Consider the following 27,511-nt stretch of genomic DNA (forward strand, 5'->3'; position numbering starts at 1 on the left):
GATTTTTCTAGATAACCTAGTAGCCACTGACAAGAGGACAAAAGAAGATTTGAGATCTATAGTTAACGTTTAAGCCTAATAGCTACAGTAATTGATTAGTTCTCCATGGATTTTCTTTGGTCACTGAGGTGTGTACAGAGACTACAGGAGATTATTTTATTGTGTAATTTTCACAGCGCAGCAGGGTAGCTTGACAATGGGTTGGATACTACCCTCCTGACAAAAACCATGGGGGAGGGATCAGAGTGAAGAAAACTCAGAGAGCAGAATCACTCCATAACAGGCAGGGGGTATGATTTTTCCTTCCTGAGAAAGAAGCAAGATTTCTGGCCCCACAACTTGTAGATATCTGAGATCTCCTGGGGGACAGAGTCATTCTTATGGAGAGTTATGGCTCACTTCAGCCCTAGAAGTATCAGAGGCCTTACCCAGTTCCCTGGCTACTGAGCCCTATTTAATAGCTAACATGTTAAAAAAGCTCCTTGAAACAGTTATATCATGTTTACTGAACTAGAGTAGGACCAGAGGGTTAAGCAGTAAATACACAAGTAGTGCAAAGCTGGTTTTGTTTCAGGGGTGGATGCAAAGAAGTTGAAAGTAGATATGGAGAGGATGAAGGTTGATGGCTTAAGACATCCTGAAAAAACAGTGTCTCCTTATTGTCCACAAATCAAGCTAGCATCGACCACAGCAACTGTCACAATCTCTTCTAAAACAAAAGTGAGTTGGAGGGGCCTATTCTACAGCTAGAACAGGAGTTGGTGAATCCCTATTGAGGAGATCAACAGGAGCATGGACTGTGGAGATGGCTCAGACAATCGCATCTACCAGAAACTAAACTTAGACTATCAGTGCATTTTCTATCTGCCATCCAAGAGACTGCCAACTTGTATTTTGGTATGAACCAGCAACAGTCAGAAGAGGGCTCATTCAAATGCTGTTTATACATTTGACCCAGGTCTCAGTTATTTTCATTTCCAAGTACATTTTAGTAATATCTTAACTCGGTCTCAGAAATCCGGACACGAGCCTGACTCTTTCAAACTCTAGGCCAAGGTCCTCTCAAAGTTTGCCTCAGTTGCTGGGCGTTCCATTTGAAGTACCTTGCGTGGATCTGACCTTCAGAGGGCGAATACTCACCACTTTCTAAATACACAGCACTCAAAGCATCCTCCAACCAGACTAATAAAAATTAAGGCACTCAAAAATTGTTAGTTACTTTTGAAAATCTTGCCCATAACTAGAACAGACTGATTGACAAGAAAAACACAGGTAACCATAAAAAGATCCATGTGTTGCTGTGTTCAACGTACTTACAGTGTAAACTTTATTCCCATTCATAGTGACATAGTTAATGGCAAAAGGGTTTGCCCTTTATGTCCAGTAACCATATTTTACTCTATATCTCTAGAGAGCAGGAGTCTGTATAAGCAATGAGAGAGGAGAAAAAGAGTTGATGGATTACCAGTTTTTCTTCTGGTAGTGAATTCAGCTGTCTGGAATTGTGAACGTTAGTACAAGAGGAAACGAGATAGTTATCTTTTGTCAAAACTGTGATATAACAAATGTTAATATAATCTCAAAGGGAGGTGCAGTTCAGAATATCTTTTTTAAAAAGATAAAACATATCCTGAAACAAAGGCTGCTTTTAACTATGTGTAAACAGTCTTTGATCAATCAACTGAATCCTCAGAAAGGGATGATATATTGTAAAATACAACACAACACCCCTACAACAGTTGGGTAAGTGCTTAAACTTTGCTCACAGAAAGGATGCTAGTAGTTGTTAAGGGAGACCCAACCAAAATTATTAGAATGTAACTTGCTTGGGGTTTTTTTTTAATAAATTAGCACAGTCCTCTCCTGGAAACTGCAATCAGTACAGATTAAAATGTATCAGTACTACTGCATTATAAATGCATCAGACATCAGATAGAAATTCCTCCTGAGGGTTGTCTTCAGGTTTCATGGCTTTTTGCTTCCTCTGCTGCATCCTCAGACAAACCTGTAAAGCAGAAAGAAGATGCTTAAAAATTCAGTGTACTTGGCAATTACATGCACTATATTGTTGATTCCATCAGTTTGTGAAAGCCTTGGTTATAGCTGGAGGAAACAATTTATTACACGCAAAACAGGATAAAAACGCATAACTTGCAAATTCAAGCACTCACAAGTTCAGAAAATACGAAAACTTGAGACAAAAAAGGCGATTTCACATCAGCTCTTTTATACATATCATAGATGATAACAGTCCAAGTTATAAAATCATAAATTACTTTTGCATCAGGAAAAAATGACAGAACAACTGGGCATATGATCTGAGACACAGTTACTCCAACCTCCTTGCATTTTTCCTGTCCCTTTTTCTGGGTAGAACTCATAATACAAATTGCAAAACAATAGAAAATTGACTCCATAAACTCATTAGTAAGAATACACTTTGTGTATATATATGTATATGTACACATATATATATATGTATGTATATATATACATGAGTTTTAGCTTGGGGAAGGGGAAAAAAGCCAAAATCTTGTACTGAAGATAACTTTTGCCTTAAGCCAAGAGAATGAGTTTCCTATTTTTAAATGTTAGTTCAAGAGATTAATCAGTCTTGAATAGGATAATAATATTTGCAATAATTAACCTGACAGAATTTGAAAAGGGTATAGAAACTCATAAAAATGGCTTGGAATATCTAGGGAGAAAAAGAACAGTGGATAATCACACAAATTTGTATACACACATATTTTCATGACTTAAATTAAAAGTGATTATTTCACCCATCAGATTCTTACATATCCACACCTACTTTAGGTTGAAAACGATTCAACTTAAATCCTTTTCTAATTAATATAAAGCAATCTAAAATAAATTGGAATAATCTCCAAATGATATATGGACAATAATAAAAATTACACACAGATTTTATGAGGTTTGTTTTGGTATCTTTTTTTTTTCCTTATGAGCCATCTCTGAAGAAGGCTGAAATCCCCACACACCTAGCAAAATGATCCAGCAGGTCAGTAGAATAAAATTTGAGCATCCAGGTGTTCTAACTCAAGCCATCAGTCACCTGTCAGCCTAATTGCTTTCACAATAATGTTCACACAGAATTTAGCACAAACAACCTGCATAATTATAAAAAATTATGCTTTCATTTACATCTGTTCTATTCCACATGATCAAAACCATCTACATTTCTTTTCCAGTTTTTACACTTCCGATGTTTTTGATGCTTGGGAATTTTAGTATTTACAGTGGTTTTCATGGGTGATGGTACTAAACTGAACAAATGTTATCTCAAGCCTTGAGATACAAAAGACTAAAGCAGTAAAATTTCAGCAACAGCTGGAAGCCCAAGGCCCCAAGGGGCTAAGACGTTCCCCTTACTGAAGTTTCTACTTTTTTTTTTTTAAGGACAATTAAAAATACCACGTTAAGAGCTGACTTGGCTTTCCAAAGGTCAGCCCTCAAAAGGCAGTTCTTTTGTTCAAAACTCTTATCACATAGCACACGCTGGGATACCAAAGGGACCAGCAGCAGGTCCCGTCTTGTTTCATTAATGATCATGGGGAAGGAGGTAGGTAGCATGATAATGAAATTTGTGGATTATAAGAAACCAAGATGAGCTTCAAAAGCTGAGGAGGAGAAGGAAACAGCGCTCTAGGACTAAGAAATTAACAGATCTGAGAGAAGATAAAAGGATATGCCACTTGAAATACATTGTGGAAATAACAAAATTAAACACAGATAGTTCATGAGAAAAGCCCTCCAGAAGTAGCACAGAGGAAAAAGTTGTTTAAGACATGTATTTGCAGTAAAATACCCCATGTAGCTCAATGCAGTGTAGAAAGCACTGCTAAACTCACAGTTAATACTGTTCCTGATTACATAGCTTTGTTGAGATCACATCTGCAGCTGTTTACAGCTCTGCATTAAAAAACTACCAGAGAATATCTTACTTTCCCACCACAATCAAGGAAAAGAGTAAAAGAATTATGAAAATGGCTGCTGCACACTCTTGTAAAAGCTGGACTCGCACATAGTCCAGATGAGAAACAGAAAAAAGAAGTTATGATTATGGTCAGCTCTTTGTACCTGAAGAGAATGACTGCAGATTTACCAGAGATCAAGAGTCTACTAATCTGTGCATTAGCATTGCAGACTTAAGACAGGATACTGCCACTGCACAGTGCTCTCAGCCTCCCTGCCTTTAAGAACTGGCTGGCTAGAGGACCTCTAAGAAGCATAACAGAACAGAAAATAAGAAAGGGAGGTTTAAAAAAATATCACGGGGAAAAAAGCTTCATGAAAAGCTTTTAATATCCTAATGCATCTTTTCCTTTATTGGGCTGAAAACATGGCATATTAAAAATTAAAATGTAATTATAAATTTATAATGTAAAAAAAAATTTATTTGAGCCAAAAAATTAGTGCCCAAGATCCTGCTTTCAAAATCAGTTACTTCCATGACATCAATTTCTTACAAATGACCCTTGTGTCTATTTCTACAAACTGCCATATCAAAATGAACCATGTGAATGGTTACTTTCAAGCTCATGAAACATGCTGGATCCACTAAACTTAATGCATTAACTGTAATTGTGGACTGGCAGAAGTGAAGTTATATAGTGGGATTTACCTCAGGTTTGCAAAAGTTTGCCCAACAGCATTATATATGGCTATAGGGAACCTGGAATACTTCGGCATGGATCAAAGAACTACATGTGTAAACTGTGGGAGAGGTGAGCTGACAGGTGAGGCACAGAATGCAGCTATTTTTATTGTGCAACTCCAAAATGGGAGGCAGCATAGAATCATAAAAACATGGCTTGCAATAACCAGCCTTCCCACCTCTACCCTGTATTTTTTCAACATGAAATATTTATTAGTCATCTAGGAGAAAAACATAAATGTCACATTGATCAAACTGGCACATGCTACATTATAGCAGATGAGATAATTAACATCAGAGAGGTTTCTCATCAGCATACTCTGACAAGCTTAGGCAGATCCTAAAAAATACAGGGTAAAAATAACAAATTCTGCATTCCCTCATTTCATCAGGGAAAAAAAGAGCTTCCTTTCATCTTCATGTCCCCCGTTATAAAGTTCTCAATGTTTCATTTTATAGTTCATCCAAAAATACTATCAGAATAACACTGGTCTGAGCACACACACTTAAAAAAATATATATTAAAAGGTTTATATCTCTATTTATCAGCACAGCTACAAACTGGGAAGCTGCTTTTGGAAATAATCATGATAAATTTTAACTCTGCAGTAGGCAACTCCATGCAACTCCAAGAAAGTTTGGAGGTCATTTTTCAAAACAGAGTCCAAATACATGCTTAAATTAATAACCTGATTAGTAACATGGTATTAAGTACATCTGACATCAAAACGGTCACTTAAATCCCTCAAATTTTGTGTATTTGTTAATCAGAGGACATCAGCACCCTCAGAAATCAGATCCTACAAACAAAGACACAGAATACCTCAGTCATGTTAATTTGCCTCTTGAAAAGCATGATTAATACACACATATCATTGAGTCACAGAAAGTTCATTTGTAGATCAGAATGTACTTTTGAGCCTTGAAAACCAAAAGTTCAAAGAAAATCAGTTACCGTGACAGAAGCACCAAAGACAGCTGAAAAACCCCAACTTTCCTGGAATTATTATTCATGTAGTTAGAGGGGAAAAAAAGAAAACACAAACAATGACATATTTAAAGGGAGAGATGGTATTTGATCATGGTGGCAGAAGGGAGGAGAAAGGATCATTTTCTGTAATCATAAATTGTTCACACTAAGCATGATGGTGTAAGGTTTAAAAATGCTCAGGTTAAACAATCAGGCAATGGAAAAAACTACCCAGGGAAGTGGCTGAGTCAAGGATATGAGAAGATTGCAGAAACAGGGTAGACGAAATCTAGTGGGGATTAGTGAAAAGGAAGATACACAGGTTTTGAATTGGATGACCTAAAGGATCTTCTCCAATCCTATCATTTATGCTGCTATGATTCATCCTAAGGAGAACATTTTGGACTCATATGAATTACTGGCTGAGTTTCCTGGATACTATTGTACATTAGTCTACTCTAAAGCATGCATAAAACTAAGTCAAAGTTGGCTTTGAAGTGTTTGATCTGCAATATCCAATACTTCCAGTCTCTTTTTCATACAGTGACTCAGAAAAAGGGCTGTTATAACAAGACAAAAGTTATTTTGAGTTCAGATTAAGTTAGAGAAGGGAGGCACCCTGTTCTTCAGCTATTCCCACCTAAAAGAGGAAAAAAAACCACCCCATCTCATGGCCTAATGGTTAGTATTGCTATGTCTAGACCTGCCATAAAACAGCTTTAGAACAAACTACTGCTTAATAGTAACTGTTTTTCATAAAATTTTGGATCCAGAACTAAATGTTCCAAATGACCAAAGTTAATAGCTTTTTGATTTTTTGTTAACAAAAGATGACAGATCTTTCCCAGCACCTTCAAGACATATTTCTGAAAATCATAATTCTCTTTTTAAGAATGCCCATTTACTCACTGCTAATAATTTTCTTTATCATTATAAATTGCTTGAGGAAATGTATACAGCTTCCTTTTTCTTAGTATTTAATCTTCATTCCATGAACACAATCCAAAGGGGTTTTCAGAAGTCTAAGAAAGTAACAGTGTATTGCTTATTCCAAACAAACTAACCCAGTTTAGCTGGAGTGCAGAATGGATTAGTGTAAAATCATTAACTTCAGTGCAGTGCAGAAGATTGATCACCACAATGGACAAGCTACAAACTTTCCTACACTGCCTAAAAGAGAGAAACAGGACTTGACTGGTATTCTGTATCACTTTTTATAGGCTAATAAACTGAGAGTGAGCCTCTCCATTGCCTCCCCAAGTCACCAATGAGTCACTGATCCCTGCAAACATAATTTTAAAATGCTCAGATTTTTGTATCTGAAAGTGGAGTGATGGTAGCTGAATGAGCGGGAAGCATGGACTGACTCATTCACTAAAGAATTGTGTAAAACAAATAAATTTGTTTTTCATTTAGGAAGTAATGGGACTGAGAGAAAGGACTTCATTCAGTAAACTTTGCTTTGTCCTAGGGGACCATATACATCACAGGATGGATAATGTGAAACAATCATTTCCATCACTCTAAACATGCCCCCTGCTAACTGTGACTAACATGACAAACCCAACCTATATGAAGCTATCAACTGCTAAATTTCTAACTGCCACAAAATAACAGGGTAGAAGGGGCAGCTCTAACCTTGGGGAAAGAGGAGGGTCTATTCCCACAAAACTTACAAAAACCTTGCTAAAATCTTCCTTTTGTCATTCTGACTTACTAGTGACTGTAGAAGCCTTGTAACACAATGGAGTTAATAAGGAGATAACAATGACAAAGGCAACATTTACCAAGTGTCTACACAGAGGTTTTTTAATTACCTTTTAAACAACTTTTTAAACAAGTTCTTGTGCATTCATGCCTCTAGGCATTAGCCCTCAATAGCAATCTATACTTTCTTTAGGTCTTTCTCCTGATTCCTATTTGGAAAATGCACAAGACATATGAAACGTTTCTAATATAAAGTCATCAAATTTGAACATCAGGAAAGATGTCCAGTGAGATGACCAAAATTTCCCAAAGCACACAGCTGCTTCTTCTACTGACCCCAGTCACACACACACACACTATAAACACAATTTGCACATGCACACATACTCCCCGTACACAAACAGCTGGAATAAACACATTGCCTAAGAAACAAGGAGTTGCCAAGATACCAAATCTAGCTTACATATAGAGATATTAAGGAGAAAAAGAGGAATGGGATGCTAGTTAGTTTGAAGCAATGTAGAGCTCTGTAAGCAGCACTCTAATAACAGTGTTTTAAGTTCCGTTTAGGAACCAAAAAAAAAAAAAATCAAAAAATTATTATAGAGAAAATGGAATATGGTTGGAGGATGACAGGCTGTTTAAAAAGCAGTTGCCTACCTAAAATGATGTCATTGATCATTACCGTAGGAAGTGTAATTTCAATGAAGCCAAAATTTTGGAGGAAAAAATGCTTATTTTCTCTGAATATCTGGCTTATCACAGTCACCTACCAAATCCTAGACATTTTTCTAGGAAAGCTTGCAAAGTTTTTGAGAAATGGTTGTTTTCATTTAGAGATGACCACAAGAAGTCACAAATTACACATTTGAGCTGGAACAAATATTTCTTTCCAGGAAGTAAATCCCTAAAAATTAGTTTGCTTTTCAGTGACCAAACCTCCCTTCTTTCTAATTAGCTATCAGCCTTTGTTAGGGTGGTAAATTAATTCAGTGGCTTCTAAGGCAAATATGCACAATACAAATCTAAAACTTAATTAATTATGGCCACACAAATGCCAGTGCTTCAATTTATTCTTCGTCATGCCTATATCATCTCATTCACTGCAACCCATAATCCTATTAAGCCTTTCAGAAATGTTGGGCCTTTAATAATTTGCTGTCAGAAAAAAAAAAATTGGACCATGTATATTGAGATTAGACAGATTATAATGTATTAAAGACAGGGTCTTTTTTTGTGTGGAGGTAACTCTTCTCTTTTTCCTGGGGAGAAGTAATGCCATAGTAGTCAGTCTTTTGCCTGCTTGATTCCTTGTGCTGTTTTGTTGACATCCCAGACAGATGACCAGCCAGCTGACTATTAACAAATCCTTTATCTTCAATCACCATGCCAGATAGGCAAAACTCCAGGGGTAGGTTAGCTTTAGGGCAAGATTTTCCACCATTTTCATATGAATGGCAGTGAATCCCACTCTGGGGAAACAACCATCCAGTGTTTGCCTGCAGGAAGATCTAAGATCCTTCACGGATACAATATATATATTACAGTCAACTTCTACTCCTAGAGGTTGGCTGTGGCTCGTAATTGACATCTGAAGACCTACAACCTCCCTGTTAGTGTAAGTTCAAGCATTCCTCATCTACATAATTTTAGCTAATACCAAGCAAACTTTTCAGATGAGATTATTTTCATTAGAAATATGTAAATACAGGTAAAATAAAGCAGTCAAATTCAGAGGTCAAATTTCTTCCCAACGTGGCAGATCAATTTGACTAAAAAAAAAAAAAGTAAATAATTACAGCATTTTTGACATTCTCTAAATCCTTTGAATTTTCATTTCCCACTGAAGTATTGCAAATAAATTTCCTTGAATATAATGCTGGGGTTTTTTTTAAAAAATAAGTTAGCAGATATGAAGTCTAAGTGAAATCCTCCATTTGAGGAGAAAAATAAAGAACCTGAAGAAATCATTGAAGATTGTCCCAAAATAACAAATTTTCCAACTTTTTTCCTTCAAGTCAGAACCTAAAAAAAAAATCCCAAACTACTAGTTATTCACACACCTCTACTCTTGATACTGTGTACCTGTAACTTAAGTCAAAATAATGCAGTTATTCCTTTAATATGCATGATATAACTGCTAGAATGACGCTTTCAACAAATTTATCTACAATACATCCATGCAAAATATAGGCAGCTTTATCCAATACCATCTTCAGTAAAACATAGAATAAAAAGCATAATAAGTTTATAGGGGGAAAAAAAACCAGCTTTTTATGGATAAAGAATCTGATACAGACTTGTATTTAGGGCCTGTGCTGTGCTTCTTGTGCGAGTTTATCTCGTATGGCCACATAACAATTCAGTACCTTCATACACAAACATCAGTTTCTCCAGTAGAGATTTCCAAAGTGTTCATTATAGCCTACAGTACACATAAGCCCATGGCTCCTCGGTACCAGAAAGATGTAATAAAATAGAAGAAATTCCAAAAAGAACAGCATAAATAATTGTGTGACTTTGTGGAAAACAGAAAAGAGGAGAGGGAGAGAAACAAAATAGCTAAAGGCAAGCAACATCAGGAATTTTTCAGTACAATGAAGAGATATGAAAGAGGATCAAGAAGATGAAGTCAAGGAAAGGAATATTCAAGGCTGCTTGAATGCCATGTATTCTCCCAAGGGGACTGGTGGAAGCCACATGGCTTATGACATTTGCAAATTAGTACCACAATGAAGACAACAATCTGGTGGTGTCAGGGAGATGTCAAGCTGATATAATAAGAGTTTTCCATTTCTAACTTCTATTATCGTACAACAAATCTGAGGTGCTACAAATTCCTAAGTGTTTTGTAATATTCACAGAAACATCAGCTTTTGCTTACTGTCAAGTACTCAGCAACTGAATACTCTTCAGTATGTTGCTCCTAGTTAAAATGGAACATTACAGTGCAAATGATAAAATCATATTCAAGATTTCCATGGATCTTCTGGAAATAACATACAACAGGATTTTACCATTTGATGTCATTTTTCCTTTACAGTCTTGTGGGAAAAAAGACTTTGGTAGAGAAGCAAGTTTTGGGGGAAAATGTATTTAAAAAAAACAAAGGAAAAAAATACTTTTGTATAATACTTTCCAATCTTGAATTTCACACATTCTTTTTAAGCTACAGTATATGAGGAAAATGCTTTAAGAAGTTTCTCCCTAGTGCAATCTTTTGATAAGTCTCAACATTGGCTTAAAAGCAAAAGAACAATATAAAAAGAGCCTGTACTAAAGTAGCAGATGAAGTGTTTTCTAAATGGTCACTTAACTCCTTTCTATTGCTCACAAAAATCTGTATCTGGTTTTTTTTTTTGTTGTTGTCTTGAGGTTTTTTGGTCCCATTTCCTGCTTTCCCCAAAGTTTTGTTTTTGGAAATGCAAAGGTTGACTTTTCAGGGGGGTAGTGTATCATATAATCATAGAATAACCTGAGTTGGAAGGGATCCACAAGGATCATGGTCCAACTACTGTGTAAAAGCAGTTTGTACTTTTTATCTGATATGTATTCTAAACTGTCTTAATACCTTAACATACTAAGGACCTGTAATGTAATTTTCCTTATTTCCACTACTTTTCCACTGCTAACAGTCTTGTCCCGTACAGATGGGAGTAGAGTTACCCCCTGCTACACCCCTGAATATTTCCAGGCATATCTTGGCCATAGGAAGTATAATGGCAATTTCAGTACTAACAACAAAAATTGTAAAGCTACTGAGATTCGATGATCCAACTAAGGATCCTTATGGCCCAAAGGTGAACAACAACTAGAAATCTCTAGGCCCTCCAAGCTCACACCAAGATCAGCAGAACCAGAAGAAGGGCAGCACTTTGTGGGACTGAGCCTTTTAGCACCTCCAGAAAGAGAGTAAAAGCCAACACATCCGCATCTAAGGCTGGAATGATGAAAGTAACAGTTTTAAATGTCTTATGGATTTTCTCATAGGCTCAGGAAGCAATAAAAACTAAGTACAGTCAGACTGCAGGAAACCAATATAGCTTTCATAATTTTTTTGTTACTTTAGGGAAAACATGCTCAACTTTTATAGACAGCCTATTCAGTATTAGAAATTTTCAGGAAATGTCACTGCTAAGGGATTCCCACAACAAACACAGGTTACTGTTGAAATTACTGTTTTCTTCAAGGACACTGCTCAAAATAAATTCATGTCCGCTAAACAACATGAATTTACAGTGCAACACGACAAACTCCTTGATCACAGGCTTCTCACAGAATTTGACACTAACAATGTTAGGAAGAGCAAATGATTTCATTCTGGTAGTTACTTAATTTTGACTATTTCCTCATTTACTAATAAGGTAAGTGCCTGCACAAAGCTAAGAAAGCAAAGACAAACATGCTAAATCAGAAAACAATCTCCAAAAGATCCAATACAGCAAATGATTTCCAGAAAATACACTGAAATATAGGGAGAAGGAGGTCTTTTGTTGTGCAGTCTTTTAATTTATCAATCACTGCAGCTCTCTCCAGTTTTGGAGGAAGTTTAAACAACATCAGTGGCTTGGAACATTTTAAAACAACATGCCAAATCCCAGCATATTTAAAGAGTATACCACAGATAGGTAAAAAAAAATAAAATCCTTGATTTAAGGTCAGGTACTGTAAACACTTACTGTGGTTTATGGATAAGTAATTCAGTGGAACTTAAGGAGTCCTATAGGAATTCTCAAACATGTAAATGCTTGCAGTAGAGCCTAATTTTCATACTATATGGTTTTTTAGGCTGCCAACAAATTTTCTCTTTTTATTCTGATGAGTAGTATAATATTATCAATTAAATATTATGAGTTAATGCAAATAAATGATCTTTCTTGAAGTATGAAATTCAGATTTCCTTGATAACAATGTTCATTTAGAAGCAAATTTATATTTTTATATATATATTTTACATTTTACTATGCGTGTAACTTGCAAGTAATGTTGATATGGTTTTGTTGTAGAAGGTTATAAGTCTAAAAAGAATCTGGTGACATCACTCAAGGAAATACCTAAATCCTATATTACATTTAACTTAATACAATTTTGTTTAAAACTTTGAAGACAGAAAAGCATCTGTTTCCTAAGAAAGTGTTCTCAAAGGAGTCTCTGCTTATACACATGGCATTTCTGATCTCTCACTGCAGGAGAGCTTTACATCAAAGTTCACATAGAGCTCCAAAAGCCCCATTGGAACGTCTCAAGGTGATAGTTTCAGCAAAATTATTGCGAGAGAAATGTTACTGAGAGACATTCTGTTACAGCAAAAGTGAAATATAAATACAGCAGATGAAGATTTATCAAAATGTAGGCACGGTCCCACTGTGCCTGCCCATTATCTGCTTCTGCTAGGATCTTGCAACAAGTTGGATGGTATTGCTTTTCTCCCAATGCATTTGCAGTTTATACATCTTGTTGCTGTAATCAGGTATTGTTTTGGAAGAAAGGCAATATACTTAACATGTAAGATGTTTTGAAAGGAGGTGCGAGATAAGGTATAGATGAGTTTTGTTTTAACCCTTACTTGGAAGGGAAGAGTGTTTTCCAATGTCTCATCCATGAAGTCATGGTTTGCAGCCCATGGAATCACACTAAACATGAAAATAAACATAACTCTTACAGTATTTTCAGTTAAAGGTGCAAAGATATGATCACCTGAAGGAAATGGGCCAGCAGAAATGCATGATTCTGAAAGTGTGAAAGCCATTCCTTCAATGGTACATGAAGATGAGAAGTTTAATTTAGAGATGATGAACCAGAAAGCAGTAAAACACATAAATGACATGTAACAAAGTTTCAAATGCACTGTTTAAAGTAGCACCTACCCTTCTCTCATGCCTTTCATAAGGCAATAAAACTGAAGCACTGTTGAAATAGGTCCATGTATTAGCATCTCAATTTAATGGGTTGCTGTAAGGACTACCAAGCAGCTCAAGACAGACGGTTCCATTGGATAGCTTACATTTGACATAGCCAGACCTTTTGCACCCACACGGGAGGATTCAAATTGTGCCATCAGAAATAGTATTTGCCCAAAGTATTCTGTACCTTTTGCCAGCCTGAATTCCTCTGCAGTAGCTTGGAAAAGGATGGCTAGTCATTTTAACAAGTTATAGATTTAAAGGAGAAAGAGCTATTCTCCTATCTATCACTATCATGCATGGGATGACAAGTTAAATGACTTCACGCTTGTAAAACTAAACTGGATCATACTGAGATACTTATCTTCAGAGATGCTGCAACACTGCTTCCCTTTCAAGCCAAGACTGTTTTGAATGACACCAGAGAAATGCTTCTAATACTTCTTTACCTTCCAAATTCCAGGATCAAAATGCTCTCTTCCTTTATTCTTTCTCTTAAATATGATTTAAAAATCCCTTTATATGGCATATGATGCCACCTTCATATGACAATGCCCAGATCTGGCATTGTCAGATTTCAAGCTTCATCTGTTTTTCCAGGTTCTTCCGGGAAAGACAGAAATATATGAGGAATATGATAAAGTATGAATGTGTATGGCCAGTCTTCGCGAGCAAAGATTTGGGAAAGGTCATTAACCCTTCGAGCCTGCGCAATGGATTTTTTAGGTGAGACACAGCATGCGCTGAACTGAGCCCACCCTTTAATCCTGAGGTTCATCTGCCGGGGCCGAGCAAGCTTGGACAGTGGCAATGAGGGTCTCAGGACGTAGGTTTGTTTAGAATGACCTTCTCTTAGATGGATGGCTTTACAGGGCTGACGAGCTCCATCTGCCCGGGGGACTTTTACCCTGACCGGGAATCGAACCCGGGCTGCAGCGGTGAGAGTGCTGCATCCTAACCACTAGACCACCAGGGGTCCTCTAAAGTATGAATACAGTTCGAAATAAATCACTTTCTTTGTGAGATCTTTCTGTGCCATTTTAACACACTGAGCTCTGCTCTGGACTCAATGACACACTGAACTCTATGGTTGGACTTGAGGATCTTAAAAGTCTTTTCCAACTTCTGCAGTTCTACAACTAGTGCAATCTATCTAAAACCTTGGGTGTATAGTACCAAAAACACGAATAAATAATTTTAATTAACTTACTTAACTGATGGTAATAATACAAGGCTCTACCATATCTTCCTTAAAGGCTCTTGCTCATTTGTCCACAAAGCACATCATCTAGTTTCTTAATCAAATCATGACAGGAACTGGCATTGGGCTTCAGGGTGGGAACAAAAGTGACCCTTAAAGCTCAATGGGATCATGAGTCAACTGAAGCCATGAGTCAACAGCAGCCTGTTGCTGATTGACTTTGCCTCACCAGTAGGTGTTACTTCAGCCATTAATGCAGATTGCTGTATGGCTGCAGGGATGTGCATGCCTGCCAAGATACATAAAAAATATCCAAACCAAACTAAAATCTGCCAGATCCTGAAAATATCATGTAACACCCTGCTCTGTATCTGCAACAGCATCCAAAGTAATGTTTGGGAGAACTGACCATGACCACACCCATCCCCGTGTCTGCAATACAGCCTGAAGGGTTTTCATTGACGGTCATTCCACTTAATCATTCAAAGCGATGCTTGGCTATTTGATTGCTGTGATTTAACACAGTAATAACAATAATCCAGACTATGCTTAAACCACTCATAGTACTTTCAAAACTGTTTATTAGCATTGGCTTCTGCTTTACTAGCTATTTTCAACACCCTTAATACTGAAGTTCCTCCTCCTGCACCTCCAAGAAGGCCAAGACTATATGAAAAGGGCTGCCTTATTTTTTGTTGGATTGAGCAGTTGATAACTGCACTTAACTTCACAGTTTATTTATTTAACCTCAGCTTAGGCTCAAGCCATCTAAAATGCCCTATGCATTGTAACTTTAGGTCCAAGACAGAACTGCATACAGAACAAAGTCTCTTTCATTTTTCTCTTGAAATGAAATCCAATAGCTCCTCTTCAACCCATGAGTCAACTGTAAGGCCATCATTCAATAATCCCATCCTTTTCTTGCAGTCATAATCTGAAAATCCAGCTCACTATGCTCACCACCTCTGAGCAAAGCATCAGACACACCAGATTGAGGACTTCTGTCAGGCTTTGACTAAATCCTATCTTTGAGCCAATACTTTCCAACTGGCAACCAAGACTCTTTCTGAAGACCTCCAGAAAGGGAAGCTCACTACTGGCAGTCTATTCTGTCATATTCTTTCAAGACAACTAACAATTTTCATGGACTGGAATGAATTCTTCCTTAATGCTTGAATTTCACCCCTCTTAACATTAGAATTCAGAGGAACTGAATGTAAAATTTAAGAATGGTACCTCACCAGAAAGTAACATTTTACTAAGCAGTCATTAGGTTTGGACTAAGAAAAGGGCATTTTCCCTTAAGAGTAGGTTTTGTTCAATAGGCAAGGCACAAGAGCAATACACAACATAAAATTATTTGTCTATTGAATATAAAATATCTCACATTTGTTTTCTGGAAATTGTCGTCTGTTTAATGTAGGCACTAATACTTTTATCAATGTTTCTATAAAACACAACTTTTCTTGTCTACACAAATCCAGTACGTGAAAGGCAGAAGTATGCATCCTTTCATCTATTCACAATGAGAAAGGACAGCATTTCTCTAGGAGACTTTTTAACTGCAAATCCAATGCTTATAAAAGCAGTGCAATTGAAAGCAGGTGGGATGCAGCACAAGGGTTTCTCATCGTTCTAAGCATACAGTTCAGTTCACTCAAATAATAAAACCTCTATGCTTATTCAGTCTCATACTTCTCTTAAAGCTAGGCCACTTAATCGTGCCAAATAATGTGTTGTCCAACTTGGACTAAACTGAGAACACTAAGCTCATTTTCCTAGCAGAACTGTTCTGTACTTGTACAATTTCTACACTGCAAACAGACATCTATAAGAAAACAGAAAATTTTCTAAAGTCAGCTCTGTTTCGAATTCCTTAGGTTACTGATGAAAACCTAAAGGATAATATACTTAAGATTAAAACTTAAAAAGAAGATTATTACCATGATGTCAATATACCTACATGATCATATATAATTAGGTAATCATATACACACATACATTCACTCTGCCAAATTCTGAACCATCACTGTTATTTATATGTGATCTGATAGCTGGAAGACACTCCTTAGACCACTTTCTTTAAAACTGTAAACAGTAGATAGGATCATCCTTTACAGTCATTAAAGATTAACAAGTTACTAACAAAACTTTTACCACATTCATTTTTTGCTAACTTAAAAGTAAGAAGAAGATAAAAGGGTAGTTTGCATCTCATTATGTTGAATTTTAACAGTGAGAAAGAAAAACAAAGAAGATAAAGCAGAGGCTTACATGGTAAATCTGCTCATTGCAGAACATGTTGAAATAAAATAAAGGCCATAAATCAACTCAAAACAGCTGGAAGTATTAAAAAGACCAGGTAACTTTCTGCTGTCTTTCATTCTTCCCACTTCACATTATCTATTTTCCTAATAATCTTCTAAATTTGACTGGTGGCTGGTATTAAACACTAAAATTAGGACTGTAAGAACAGCTGGTTTTTTTTTCAAAATCGGACTTGCCAAAGAGTGGAACTGACACCTAAACTCACAAAGGCAGTACTTCTGAAATCTGCATACAAAACTAAAGTACCAAGAGGCTAGAATAAAGAATCAGAATTTTTTAAGTCTGATTTTCAGTACTTGTACTAGACAAATACATATACATATAGATACTCTGTAACCATAACTCATTTCTGGAAGTGGAATGCTTGCTTTATGGAAAATGTTGGTATTTGATATATCAAAACATGGAAATGTAGCAAATAAAGGAACTTTTCACTAAGTTTCAGAGTGGCAATGTCACCAGAAAACAAGTTGGAGTTATGAAGAATAACAGAAATGACAAAGTCTCATTTCCTATGCTGATTCCTACTCCTGATTTCTGTCAGATTTATATACTTCCTCTCCCATGGTTTGCCCAGCTAAGGCCACTCATGTCTCCTATCATCTCACCTCACAGTACATGTAGCTACCCTTCACATATACTAATTTCTTCCCAAGCAAGAACCACAAATTAGGGTGGTTTTGAGGTAAGGCCGTATTTACACAAACTCACATCAAACACAACAGATAACTTCAATAGACGCATTTTCAGCTTGGTTTCCTACAGTCCATCTGTCTCTCAGATATTCACTGAAATGGGGAGAAAAATTTTATGTAAACTAATTCACCACAGTGGAAAAAAATTATACTGATGATTTTCCCTTGATAAAAGCAGCTTTAGATGAGAAATTTTTGAGAACCAAAAACACACTCAAAATCAAAAGCCCACACCATGACATTTAATTACATACTCTACTAGGAAAACAGTCCATAAGGAAGCACTTCTAAATGAGAGGCTGATATTAAACTTAAAAAAAAAGCTTAGAATTTATGCCACCAGCTTTATAAAATGCCACATGTTAAAAGAGCAATCGTAATTTTAAAAGCAGGGTGAATTCAATACCTCATAAATTCCATCCTAATAGTAAATGTTCTGTAGAAAGATGGTACTGAGAACTACATCATTTGAAATGAGGACGAAAATCGCATTTGAGGTGCCCAATGTTACCCTCAGGTTTCTGTAGAACAGAGCATGAGGATCATAAGCTCTGCCCTAGGTGGATATGATCAACACACTGGACCCCTACAGCTACCTCCATGCACATGTACAAACCAAGTGCCAGTGCTGGAATCTCCATCACGTGTCCTGAGCACAGACAGCTCTGCCAGCCCACTGAGAGGTGACTAGGAGAGCTGTAACCTCCCTGCTCACCCTTCTGGCCCTGGGCCTCTCTTCAGGCATAGAGATTTCTATAAAACTGGTGGAAACCAATTTCAGCAGGCTGCTGCACACAGAATAAAGGAGAGAACAGGAATCTATGGAGCAAAAATTTCTCAGTAGGGGTTTGCAAAACAGGTGCTTGTTTTCAAAAGGAAATAATGAGGTTTTGGGTTTGGTTTTTTTTAACATATAGTTCTGGATGAAGCCCCGAGTTGACAGTCATCCTCTTCAAAAGCATAAGCACAATGTGGGATTCTTTCAGCTGCTACCATACAACACTAAAGTGTATCACCAAAGTGACTCTTTAATGGCTCAGCGGGGAAAGGAAGATGTGGTTATGCACCTGGCACACGCACACCAAACACAGAATACCTCTGTGCTGGTGAAACTCTCTGTTAGAGACCTACAAAAAACCTGCTGGAGCTAAACTGGGCAGAATTTGTGTATTTTAAAGGAATACTGGGTATTATTGAGCAACTTTTAGAATGTTGCTGTTCACTAGGGCACATCACTTAACAAAACATAGCATGGTAACCTGAAAACATGTGCCAGCAACCTTCACTGTTCATAGATTTTAAAGAACAGAAGGGTTTCAACTATGACGATCTCAATACAACCATCTAGTCAGATGCCTGGAATAAGAGAATATAGACTTTCACCCAATAATTTACTCAACAAGTCCTTAACTTCAAGTCGAGCTTTTTGATGTAAAAGCTTCAAGTGAAGAATGAATCACATCTGTAAGGAAGTTATTCTTCTCTGTACAAAATTTTCCTTTATTTCTAGGTCCAAATTTTTCTTGCTTCTGCTTCCAGCCACGTACATGTGCAATACATCGGTGCTGAAATCATTATCTGCTTTTGTTCATCTCTACTTTACATCAAACAAAACACAAGAGGAAGTAAAAAAATAGCTGTAATATGCACATTACAGAGCACTTAATCTCATGTCTAGTGACATACAAACTATGAGATAGCAATCTTGAATATAACACACATTGTCTACTGGAATTGTCATTGCTTGGATAGCGAGTTCAATTTGCCAGTACTAGAAGGATTAAGTCTATTTGCACATATTTGAGCAAACTATGCCCAACATGGACAGTTTCCCCATTTGTCAGGGAGCACTTATGGAATGAAGGAGACAGAAATGACACTCACTACACTGTGCTTTTGCAGTTTCAGCAGAGTTGTCTCCACAGGACATATAATAGTCTGGTGGACTTCTCTTATTTTCAAAGTATGTTAGAAAGCCAGATGACTTATACAAAAAGCTTTGCTTCAGTAAGTCATTCTACTGCAAGATAATTTTCTTTATAAAATAATAGTACTTCTGTTAAACTAAATTTGCTACTCCGTACATTGAAACTTCATACCAGAAAGGTCCCTGTTGATTAGGAAGGACACTAATGTTTTCTTTAGCAGAAGACACTGGCAGATGTACTTCCCCAGAAGCCCTCAACTTCAATGTCGTAGGACAGTAACAATGGCAGTTTTTTGTTAAGAAAGATTCATACTTTATCAAAAAAGTAGAAGTTACAAAGCACTCAGGAGCAATGTGTAGAGAGATAAAGACAAACTGTACATTTGCTCAGTGTCCTAAAAATATCTTTTGAGCACATGATATAGGAAAACAAGTAGTACGGGAATAAAGTTGCACCAAGTTGCATCAGGAGCATAAGAGGGAAAGTGAAGACCACAATTTTATGCTCTTACTGAAGCAAGGGTGGTTTACTGTCACTTCTGACAGATGACAGTGACCAAAGGCTGTGGCTGGTGGTATAACCTTCAGCCAGACTTGCAAGATTAAATGGCAGACAGGAACAGAGCAATGCAAGCTCTCTGTGGGACACTGGCTGAGCCAAGGTAATAGAATTCGTAGTGTAAACATAACATTTCAGTAGAATATCATTTTACCATGTTCATCAACAAACCAAGAACAATACCGGGAACATAGTTACATCCACATCTTCATCATCTTTTACCATAGCCTCAAGTCCTACAGCCATTCCTGGCAGCTGCTCTGCAGAAGGCAAGACTGTAAACTAAAGACAGCAGCTTAGCAATCTAGATATACATAGATACTGGGACCAGGTCCCCCAGTCAGGTCATCTGGCTGAGAATCAACAGGCTACTGTTGCTTTGTTTCTAACCACTTCCTGACTACAGTTTGGCTATTTAGTCTTTCACCACCTGGTTTATATTTGATTTGCAAAAATAAAAATAAACAATCTCCTCCAAGGAACAACAAGAATATTGCAGAGTTTGCAGTTTGTGACCAGAGAGGCAAGGATATGAGGCAATACATTCTCTATTACCTAAGCCACAGGTCAGATTGGTTGCCAGCTAAGCCAATATTTCTGTTTTGAAGCATCTGCTGAACTCTTTCAAACAATTAGAAAGATTTGTTCCATCACTGAAATAGAAAGCCAAATTTAAGAACGGCTGTGTAAATAAACTGGAAGTTCATCCTAAACCAGGGACACAGAGGCCAGCTATTTCTGGAATATAAAGAAAATTAGGCTGGAAAAAATTCATAAAGTTTGGAGCTATAATTCTAATTATTTCCTTCAATATGAATGTATATGCAAGAATAAAAATAGTTTCAAAATAAAACATTTAAAGAAAAAGATTAATATATTTTTTAATGTTTCTCTGTGGATATAACTAGGTTTTTTTATTTTATTGTTAACCTTAAAAGAAACCTGTTGAATTAAAAAGCTGTGATTCCTATTTCTTTCTAGTAAATGCATGTTTTAGTACCTATAAATGCATTTAAAACTGTAATATCATAAATAATTTCTAAATAAGCAAATCCATTGTAACATTTTATGGATATCTAGTATCTTGTAATTTTAATTTATCCACTTTTAATTAACTTTGGGATTAGTTCTTCCTACACAATTACCTTTCAGGCTTAAAGTAAAATCTAGATTCCAAATGCCTGCTTAAAGTTGCTCACATAGCATATTTGTTTAAAAATACAACTTGTCCATCAAGCAAAATGGATTAACATAATTTCAAAACTCTGTGTAGAACTTAAATTCTCAAATGAGTTCAGGGTTACACAAATCTCACTGGAATGTGATTATCATAATGTTCCTTCACAGTCTTTTAGCATGGTGATGGGAACCTGAAATGAGTCAAATAGGCACTTTATCTCCAGAAAGCATAAAGCAAGCACGTTTCATTGCCCTTGCAAGCTGGACAGATAATGCTCAGTGCTGGCAGTAGGGCAAGGTGGGGAGAGAAAGAAATGCTTTTGTTGACCACCCCTTTATTTTCTTATGCCCCAAACTAGCTACATATCTTATTCCTTATTTATTGATTCCAATTCCCAATTAACCAATAGGAAAAAAAAAATCTATTCTCTGGCAATGACTACACTTATTTTCACTTTGAATAGTTAGGGAAACAAAAAAGTCTGTTCACTTGCAATTGCACACGTTCACATGGTGCCACATGCCGCCACATGCCATAGCACTAAACCAGGCAAGAACTTAATTTATGCTTACATTTTAGCACACACATATTTCCATTTAGTTCTGTGTCAGTACTCATAAGTTTAAAGTTAAGCATGATCCAATCTCTTAGAAAAAAATTAGTAACTCCTGATTCCCATTTCCTTCTATGCCTTTTGTTTCTGCTAAAACTAAACCTTTCTTTAAGAAAAAAAAATAAAACTTTCAAAGAGTACTTAAATAAAATCACAGGAATGCTGGTAGTTCTCAACTGACATTTTTTTCAAAAATTCATCTAATCCATTTGCACTTTGGGTTTCCACAACATCCTGCAATTTACATGCCATGTAGAAGGGTATCCCCTGTATTTTTTTTGCAACCCACTGGCTGATATACCACTTAGTGGCCCTAAGTTTAGTATTTTGAGAACCATTGAACAATTTAGAGGTGGTGGATGCCCCATACCTGGAAACATTCAAGGTCAGGTTGGACAGGGTTCTGAGCAAAATGATCTAGCTGAAGATGTTCCTGCTTATGGCAAGGGGTTGGACTAGATGATCTTTAAAGGCTCCTTCCAACCCAAACCATTCCATGATTCTATCTCTCCTGACTCCAGACCATTCAAGCTTTTCTATGTCTCTATCATATCATCTCATGCCTCATTCACCTCTCTTCTGTTCTAGAAAATGCTACCACGAAGTACCTTGTCTTTAGCTTTAATTTTGCCCTTTGAATCTGTCTCCTCCCCCTTCTTTGTCTTTGTTGTCCCTGTGGATTATGACCAGCCATCTCCCCTCTCCATTTTCTAATAGTTCCTCTAAGTGTTTTGATAAGCCTTATCACCTCTGAATATCAATTTCCTACCTCAAGTAGGTATTTGTCCCTCTTGATTAAGTGGTCACAGCTGGATAAACTGATTTTTCCCCCCCCCAGTCAGACTCTTCCAAAAATTCTACCAGTCACGTAGTCTTCCCTCCTGGAGCAGGCCCAGGAGGAGATAGCACAGGTACAGACAACACTTCTGTTTGTAAAAGGCTCTATTGTTCTAGCAGATGAGGGACAGGCAATATCAAAATGGCTAGATTGCCTTCTTGCACCCTTCCAGACATCATGCTTCCATCTCTGCTCCTCAAGTGCCAAGTTCCTGCCAGCAGAACGTCCTCATTCATGACTGTCGCAAGTACAAACAGGACTCACAAAATAAATGGATTCATAACTGAACGTAATCCCCAAACTGTGACAGAAGCCATTTGAGTAATCCTTTATCTGTCAGGGCTATGCTCCACTTCCTCTCCACACTCCCCACCAAAAAGGGCAGTCAGTTGTGGGAAGCTGCTGGCATGGAAGGAAGCTCCAGCTGAGCTTATAATGGAAACCACCTGCCTCTTCATTATGACAGAACAGAATTTCTCATTATATTCCCTCTACACTACTTACTTAGAAGACAGGAGATTTTCAGTATCATGTTAAAAAAGAGAGGGCAATTTCAAAGGATAAATGCATATGAAGGAGGTTAAAAACAAAAGACCCCTTTGGGGTTGTTGGTTGGGGGTTTTTTAGTGAGTGCATCCAGCTTCTTGGTGGGTTGGTAAAACAAAAACATATATAAACAAGATACAAAATATGATGGACAGGACGGAAACAGAAAGTAAGAGTTATTACAGCAATTTCTTTTTATCTCAAGATAATGTCATCATTGCAGACAGTAGGGAAAAAAGTTCATCTGCTTTCAATAACCAATGTATTGTTGGCCTATCAATGGGTTTCCAAAGGAAGAACTAAGCACCACTGGCACGAGTCCCTTACCCCCTTCTCTATCCCAGCAAGATTTCTAGTTTGTTTAAAAGTCATACAGAACCCGTTGAAAGTTAAAATTCCATAGAAAAAATGCATTGTTGTGGATCTCGGACTTTCGTTAGAGTTGATTCAATGCATTTTCTCAGTTTTAAACATAAAAGTTAAATCGGCTACCAGAAAGAACAGTCCACCGTCTTTTGACACCATAACATGATTTGAAAGGGTAACTTTACCTCTACGATCTTACAAATACAACTGGGATGGACTGGTATGGTACTTGGCATGGTAAGCTTCCAGAGAAAAAGGTGCTGCCATTCCATAACTGATGACAGGGAAGATTATATCCTTCCCTCCTCAAATCATTATCAAACTATCAAGGCATGAAAGTAAGAGAAACTGTTTTATTAGAGGACTCACCTCACTGAACCTCACTGAGCATCACAGCACTATGAGCTAAGTCACATTTAGGGGTACCTAGAAGTAAGTTTACCAGCCCCTCAAAGTCATCAAAAAGATGGCAAAATGTAACCCACAACTAAGTAGGAAAAGTAACAGGGCAGGAGATATTCTGTCTAACAAGATTCACCCCACAGTCTCAGTGGGACACAGTATTTTCTCCACACTGTCTCTTGACCTGTTGTGTAGTGTTGCTGTGTACTATGGAATACTCATCATGTTCCACCCCAGAGGTGGCTCCGTTTCAGTGCTGGGTGAAGCGATCTTATTTAAACATTACTTAGCTCAAAGGAGTGCTATGAAACTTAATTAAATTAATGCCTGCAAAGTGCTTTGAGGTTCTCAGATGAAAGGTGCTACAGAAAAACAAAGTACTATCAGTGTTTCTAAGGACAAGTGAAGCAGTTTGCATAAACTATAAACCTACATAAATATTCCCACAAAATAACAGATTTTTGCAATTTTAGTTAATCTATTTTTAAATTTTGTTTTCATTTTTAAGACCTTTACTTTCAATTTAAATAATCACTTCAGAACAACACAAGACAAAGCATACTAATACCTCATTCATTTTCAGCCTCAACTTTCCCTCTGCTTAAAAAGATGCACTCAATATTTCAAACTGCACCACTGCTGAAGATCATGGCCATCTTTTACCTGTGATCCATTACGCAAGGAACTTTATTCCATAAAAAACAACCAGGTCTTGGATCTTCCGTGAATCTACAGTTATGGAATTAGCAATCAACTATTATTGGAGAGTTAGCTCCAGTCCCTAACTGTATCGAGTAACAATAACATGCTGAAATGAAAATGCAAGCCATAACTACTAACATCATCTTGATTCTACAGACAGGAGAAACAACAGCTTTCAGAAAAGAAAACAATAGCTTGGAGAGATGGGGTTTTCTCTTCAGTCTCCGTGACTGCCTTTGGAATAATACGGTTTTTTTGTATGTCCAAACTAGGACACTTAAGAGGATCTTCTTTCTTAAAAAAGTTCGAAGTTTATAACCAAAGTACTCTGTTACTGTGCAAACAGAGGGCAGCCATTTACATGACACATAGCTGAAGACTACATAAGAAATGCATTCTGAAAAGCATAAACACAGAGCATTATTAAAATCATGTCATGACACGTAAAACTTATATTCAAACAGAAAGTAATTAAATCCCAGAAAACTCATGAAAATCCTTGTTCTCATGAAATTCCCATATTAGTTTCCAAGTCAAAACAATATGAATAAATATCCTAAACAGAAAAGTGCAGAAACTGCACTTAAATCTTTTGAGATTTGCCCATCATCATTTATTTCCTTTGCAGTCTGGAAATGAGGGGAAGAATGCTGAAATTCCGCCACCTGCAAGAGAGTACTGAGGGATGTGGGTATGTAAAATGGTGTGGCTACTCCACTTTGGTATCACTTTATTCAATGCAGACCAAGAGGAATTTTTATTGATTCAGTGCACTTTGGGGGTTTGGCATCTAGTTACAGGTTGTATAACACTACTGTGAGAAACCATTTTCAACCTTGAGTGTGCATGCCTGCTTATGACTACTTTCATGTTATGAGGTAACTGTACAGGAACAGAGAAGGCTGTAGTCAAAAGGAAGGAAGTCCCAATCTCTGCCCTACATATATTCCCTATAATTGCCATCTGTATATGAAAATATATGCTCGATTTGACTAAAACCACATAGAACATTCGCATTCTTTCGAAAGGGCACATAAATATCAACGCAAAGCAAGAGAGCATAATGCACAGGATGTTGCCCAAATATGACAGTGCAATTTAGCAAGCAAATAAACACCCACCAGCCTAGAGACTGATCAAACTACAGAGTGTTCTACTTAAACACAATCATAAAAGTCAGATCTGGTAACTGTACTAAAGTATACACTTCAAAACACCTGTCACAGCTTCCATGGTGAACTGGCCCTATCAGAGCCTGGCACATATTTTTGTTTCCTGTTGCCTACCACCATGGGCCAGGACCATTCATAGACAGATTTCCATTAATTCAGAGAAGCCAAGAACCCACCTAGGACATTTTCCTCATTTAAGTCTGCATATGTTCACTACATATTTTCTTTCAAATACTTAGCCATCTCTTTTCTGAAAACTGTATTAGTTGCTTCTCTGTTGCCTTCTCTCTGGAAGCTCTACATTATTAATAACCATCTCTGTAAAACAGAAATTCCTCCTCAATTCTTTTCATACATGGCACTTCAAGACTTGTCCATATCTCCTTGTTTTCTGCCCCAGACTCCAGTTCAAAGAGTCTTAAAAAAACCACTCTTTCAATTCCCTTAAAAGTTACACACATTTTAAGTGTGTATCTTACTTCAGTAAGATCCCCTTCTTTCCTAGAGAACTCAGATCTAGTTATTTGGCACACCTGAAACCCCTGTATTACTGCATTATTCTAGCTGTCCTTTGCTCTGCTTCAACTTTTCTCTTTCGATGTTTTTCCCTCTTTTAAAATAACATGCATTCCTTACACAGACCTAAAATTATTTCCCACAGCTATTTCAGAAATTTTAAATAGTTATTTTTGCAGTATAATACAAACAGTATTCATACTATGCCTTCTATCCAAAAACCCTGAAGAACTTAACACTTCATGTTAAGTTTTACCATTTCTCCGTGAACTGCCTCTTTATTTACAACTCTCTTCCCTATGGGCAAGTAAGACTATATCCACATTACAGAACCAGAATCTAATGCAGTGAGGACCAGAAAAGCCTATGGGCATGGCTTCACCCTTGGCTGAAGCTCATCAAAGTATGGGCTGAAGCCCAGAATGGAGGTCCACCCTTCCTCCTCCTCCCTCCTCTTGGGTCCCTGTGAACAGCGCTCACACAGACAAATCAGGCAACAGATCCAGCTGAAAATAGACCTCTTTTCTTTTGTTAGGTTGCTAACTGCCTCAGCTCAGCTGATCATCCCACCATGCATTGTGGTGTCACCACAAGGCAGGGAAAGCACATGGTTGAGAAGCAGCCCATAGCTCCCACTCCTTTCAGCAGGAGCTTGAACTTAAATGATTCAGGTAATTGTAAAACTGCAGCCACAGTGTAGAGACAGGCAGATGGCTGCTCGAAGGAGTCATTAATACAAAATGGAGTCTTATCTTCTGTCTCTTACTCCAACTGCTTGTTCCCATTTCTTCCTTGTGCTGGTGCTAAGGCCCACCCATCAGACTTCACAACTGAATCATCACATAACAGCAAGGAAAGCTAAAGTGACAAAACTCACACAAAAATTTATTTTCTGCTTAGTGAACAAAGTGCTAGCACATGGGCAAGGCAGGGTGTGGGCTCCAGAGCTAGGGGGCAGGAGCAGGAGAAAGAAAGGAGAACAATATCTTCTTTCCAGCAAGGAGTGATCCTAGACCAGCTCAGTCATCTCATGTAACTCCACAATAAAGAACTTCTGCAAAGGGCCACAAGCTAGTGCATTGAGAGAATTAACAAGAAATATGCACTGCCTGTCTAGTGCTGTACTTGCAAACACTTTAGGCTTTTATCTCAAATAGTCTTACAGACCTTTTGTACACTCATTGTTTGCCAGTATTTGTTGACTTCCT

At 37.3% G+C, this 27,511-nt stretch overlaps 1 protein-coding gene across 3 annotated transcripts in view; it reads right to left on the minus strand.

The window, feature by feature from the left end:
- Positions 1 to 1,295: 1,295 nt before the first annotated feature.
- BBS9 (Bardet-Biedl syndrome 9) overlaps positions 1,296 to 27,511 on the minus strand; it is a 283,426-nt gene continuing 257,210 nt past the window's right edge. For all 3 annotated transcript variants that reach the window (XM_017836158.1, XM_017836157.1, XM_017836156.1), the window contains one exon: positions 1,296 to 2,005. In XM_017836158.1, the coding sequence (XP_017691647.1) occupies positions 1,922 to 2,005 (84 nt within the window). In that variant the 3' untranslated portion in view covers positions 1,296 to 1,921. The remainder of the gene's footprint in view (positions 2,006 to 27,511) is intronic.

This window comes from Lepidothrix coronata, unplaced genomic scaffold, assembly GCF_001604755.1.
Source record: "Lepidothrix coronata isolate B3197 unplaced genomic scaffold, Lepidothrix_coronata-1.0 Scaffold271, whole genome shotgun sequence".
In the NCBI taxonomy this organism is placed as follows: domain Eukaryota; kingdom Metazoa; phylum Chordata; class Aves; order Passeriformes; family Pipridae; genus Lepidothrix; species Lepidothrix coronata.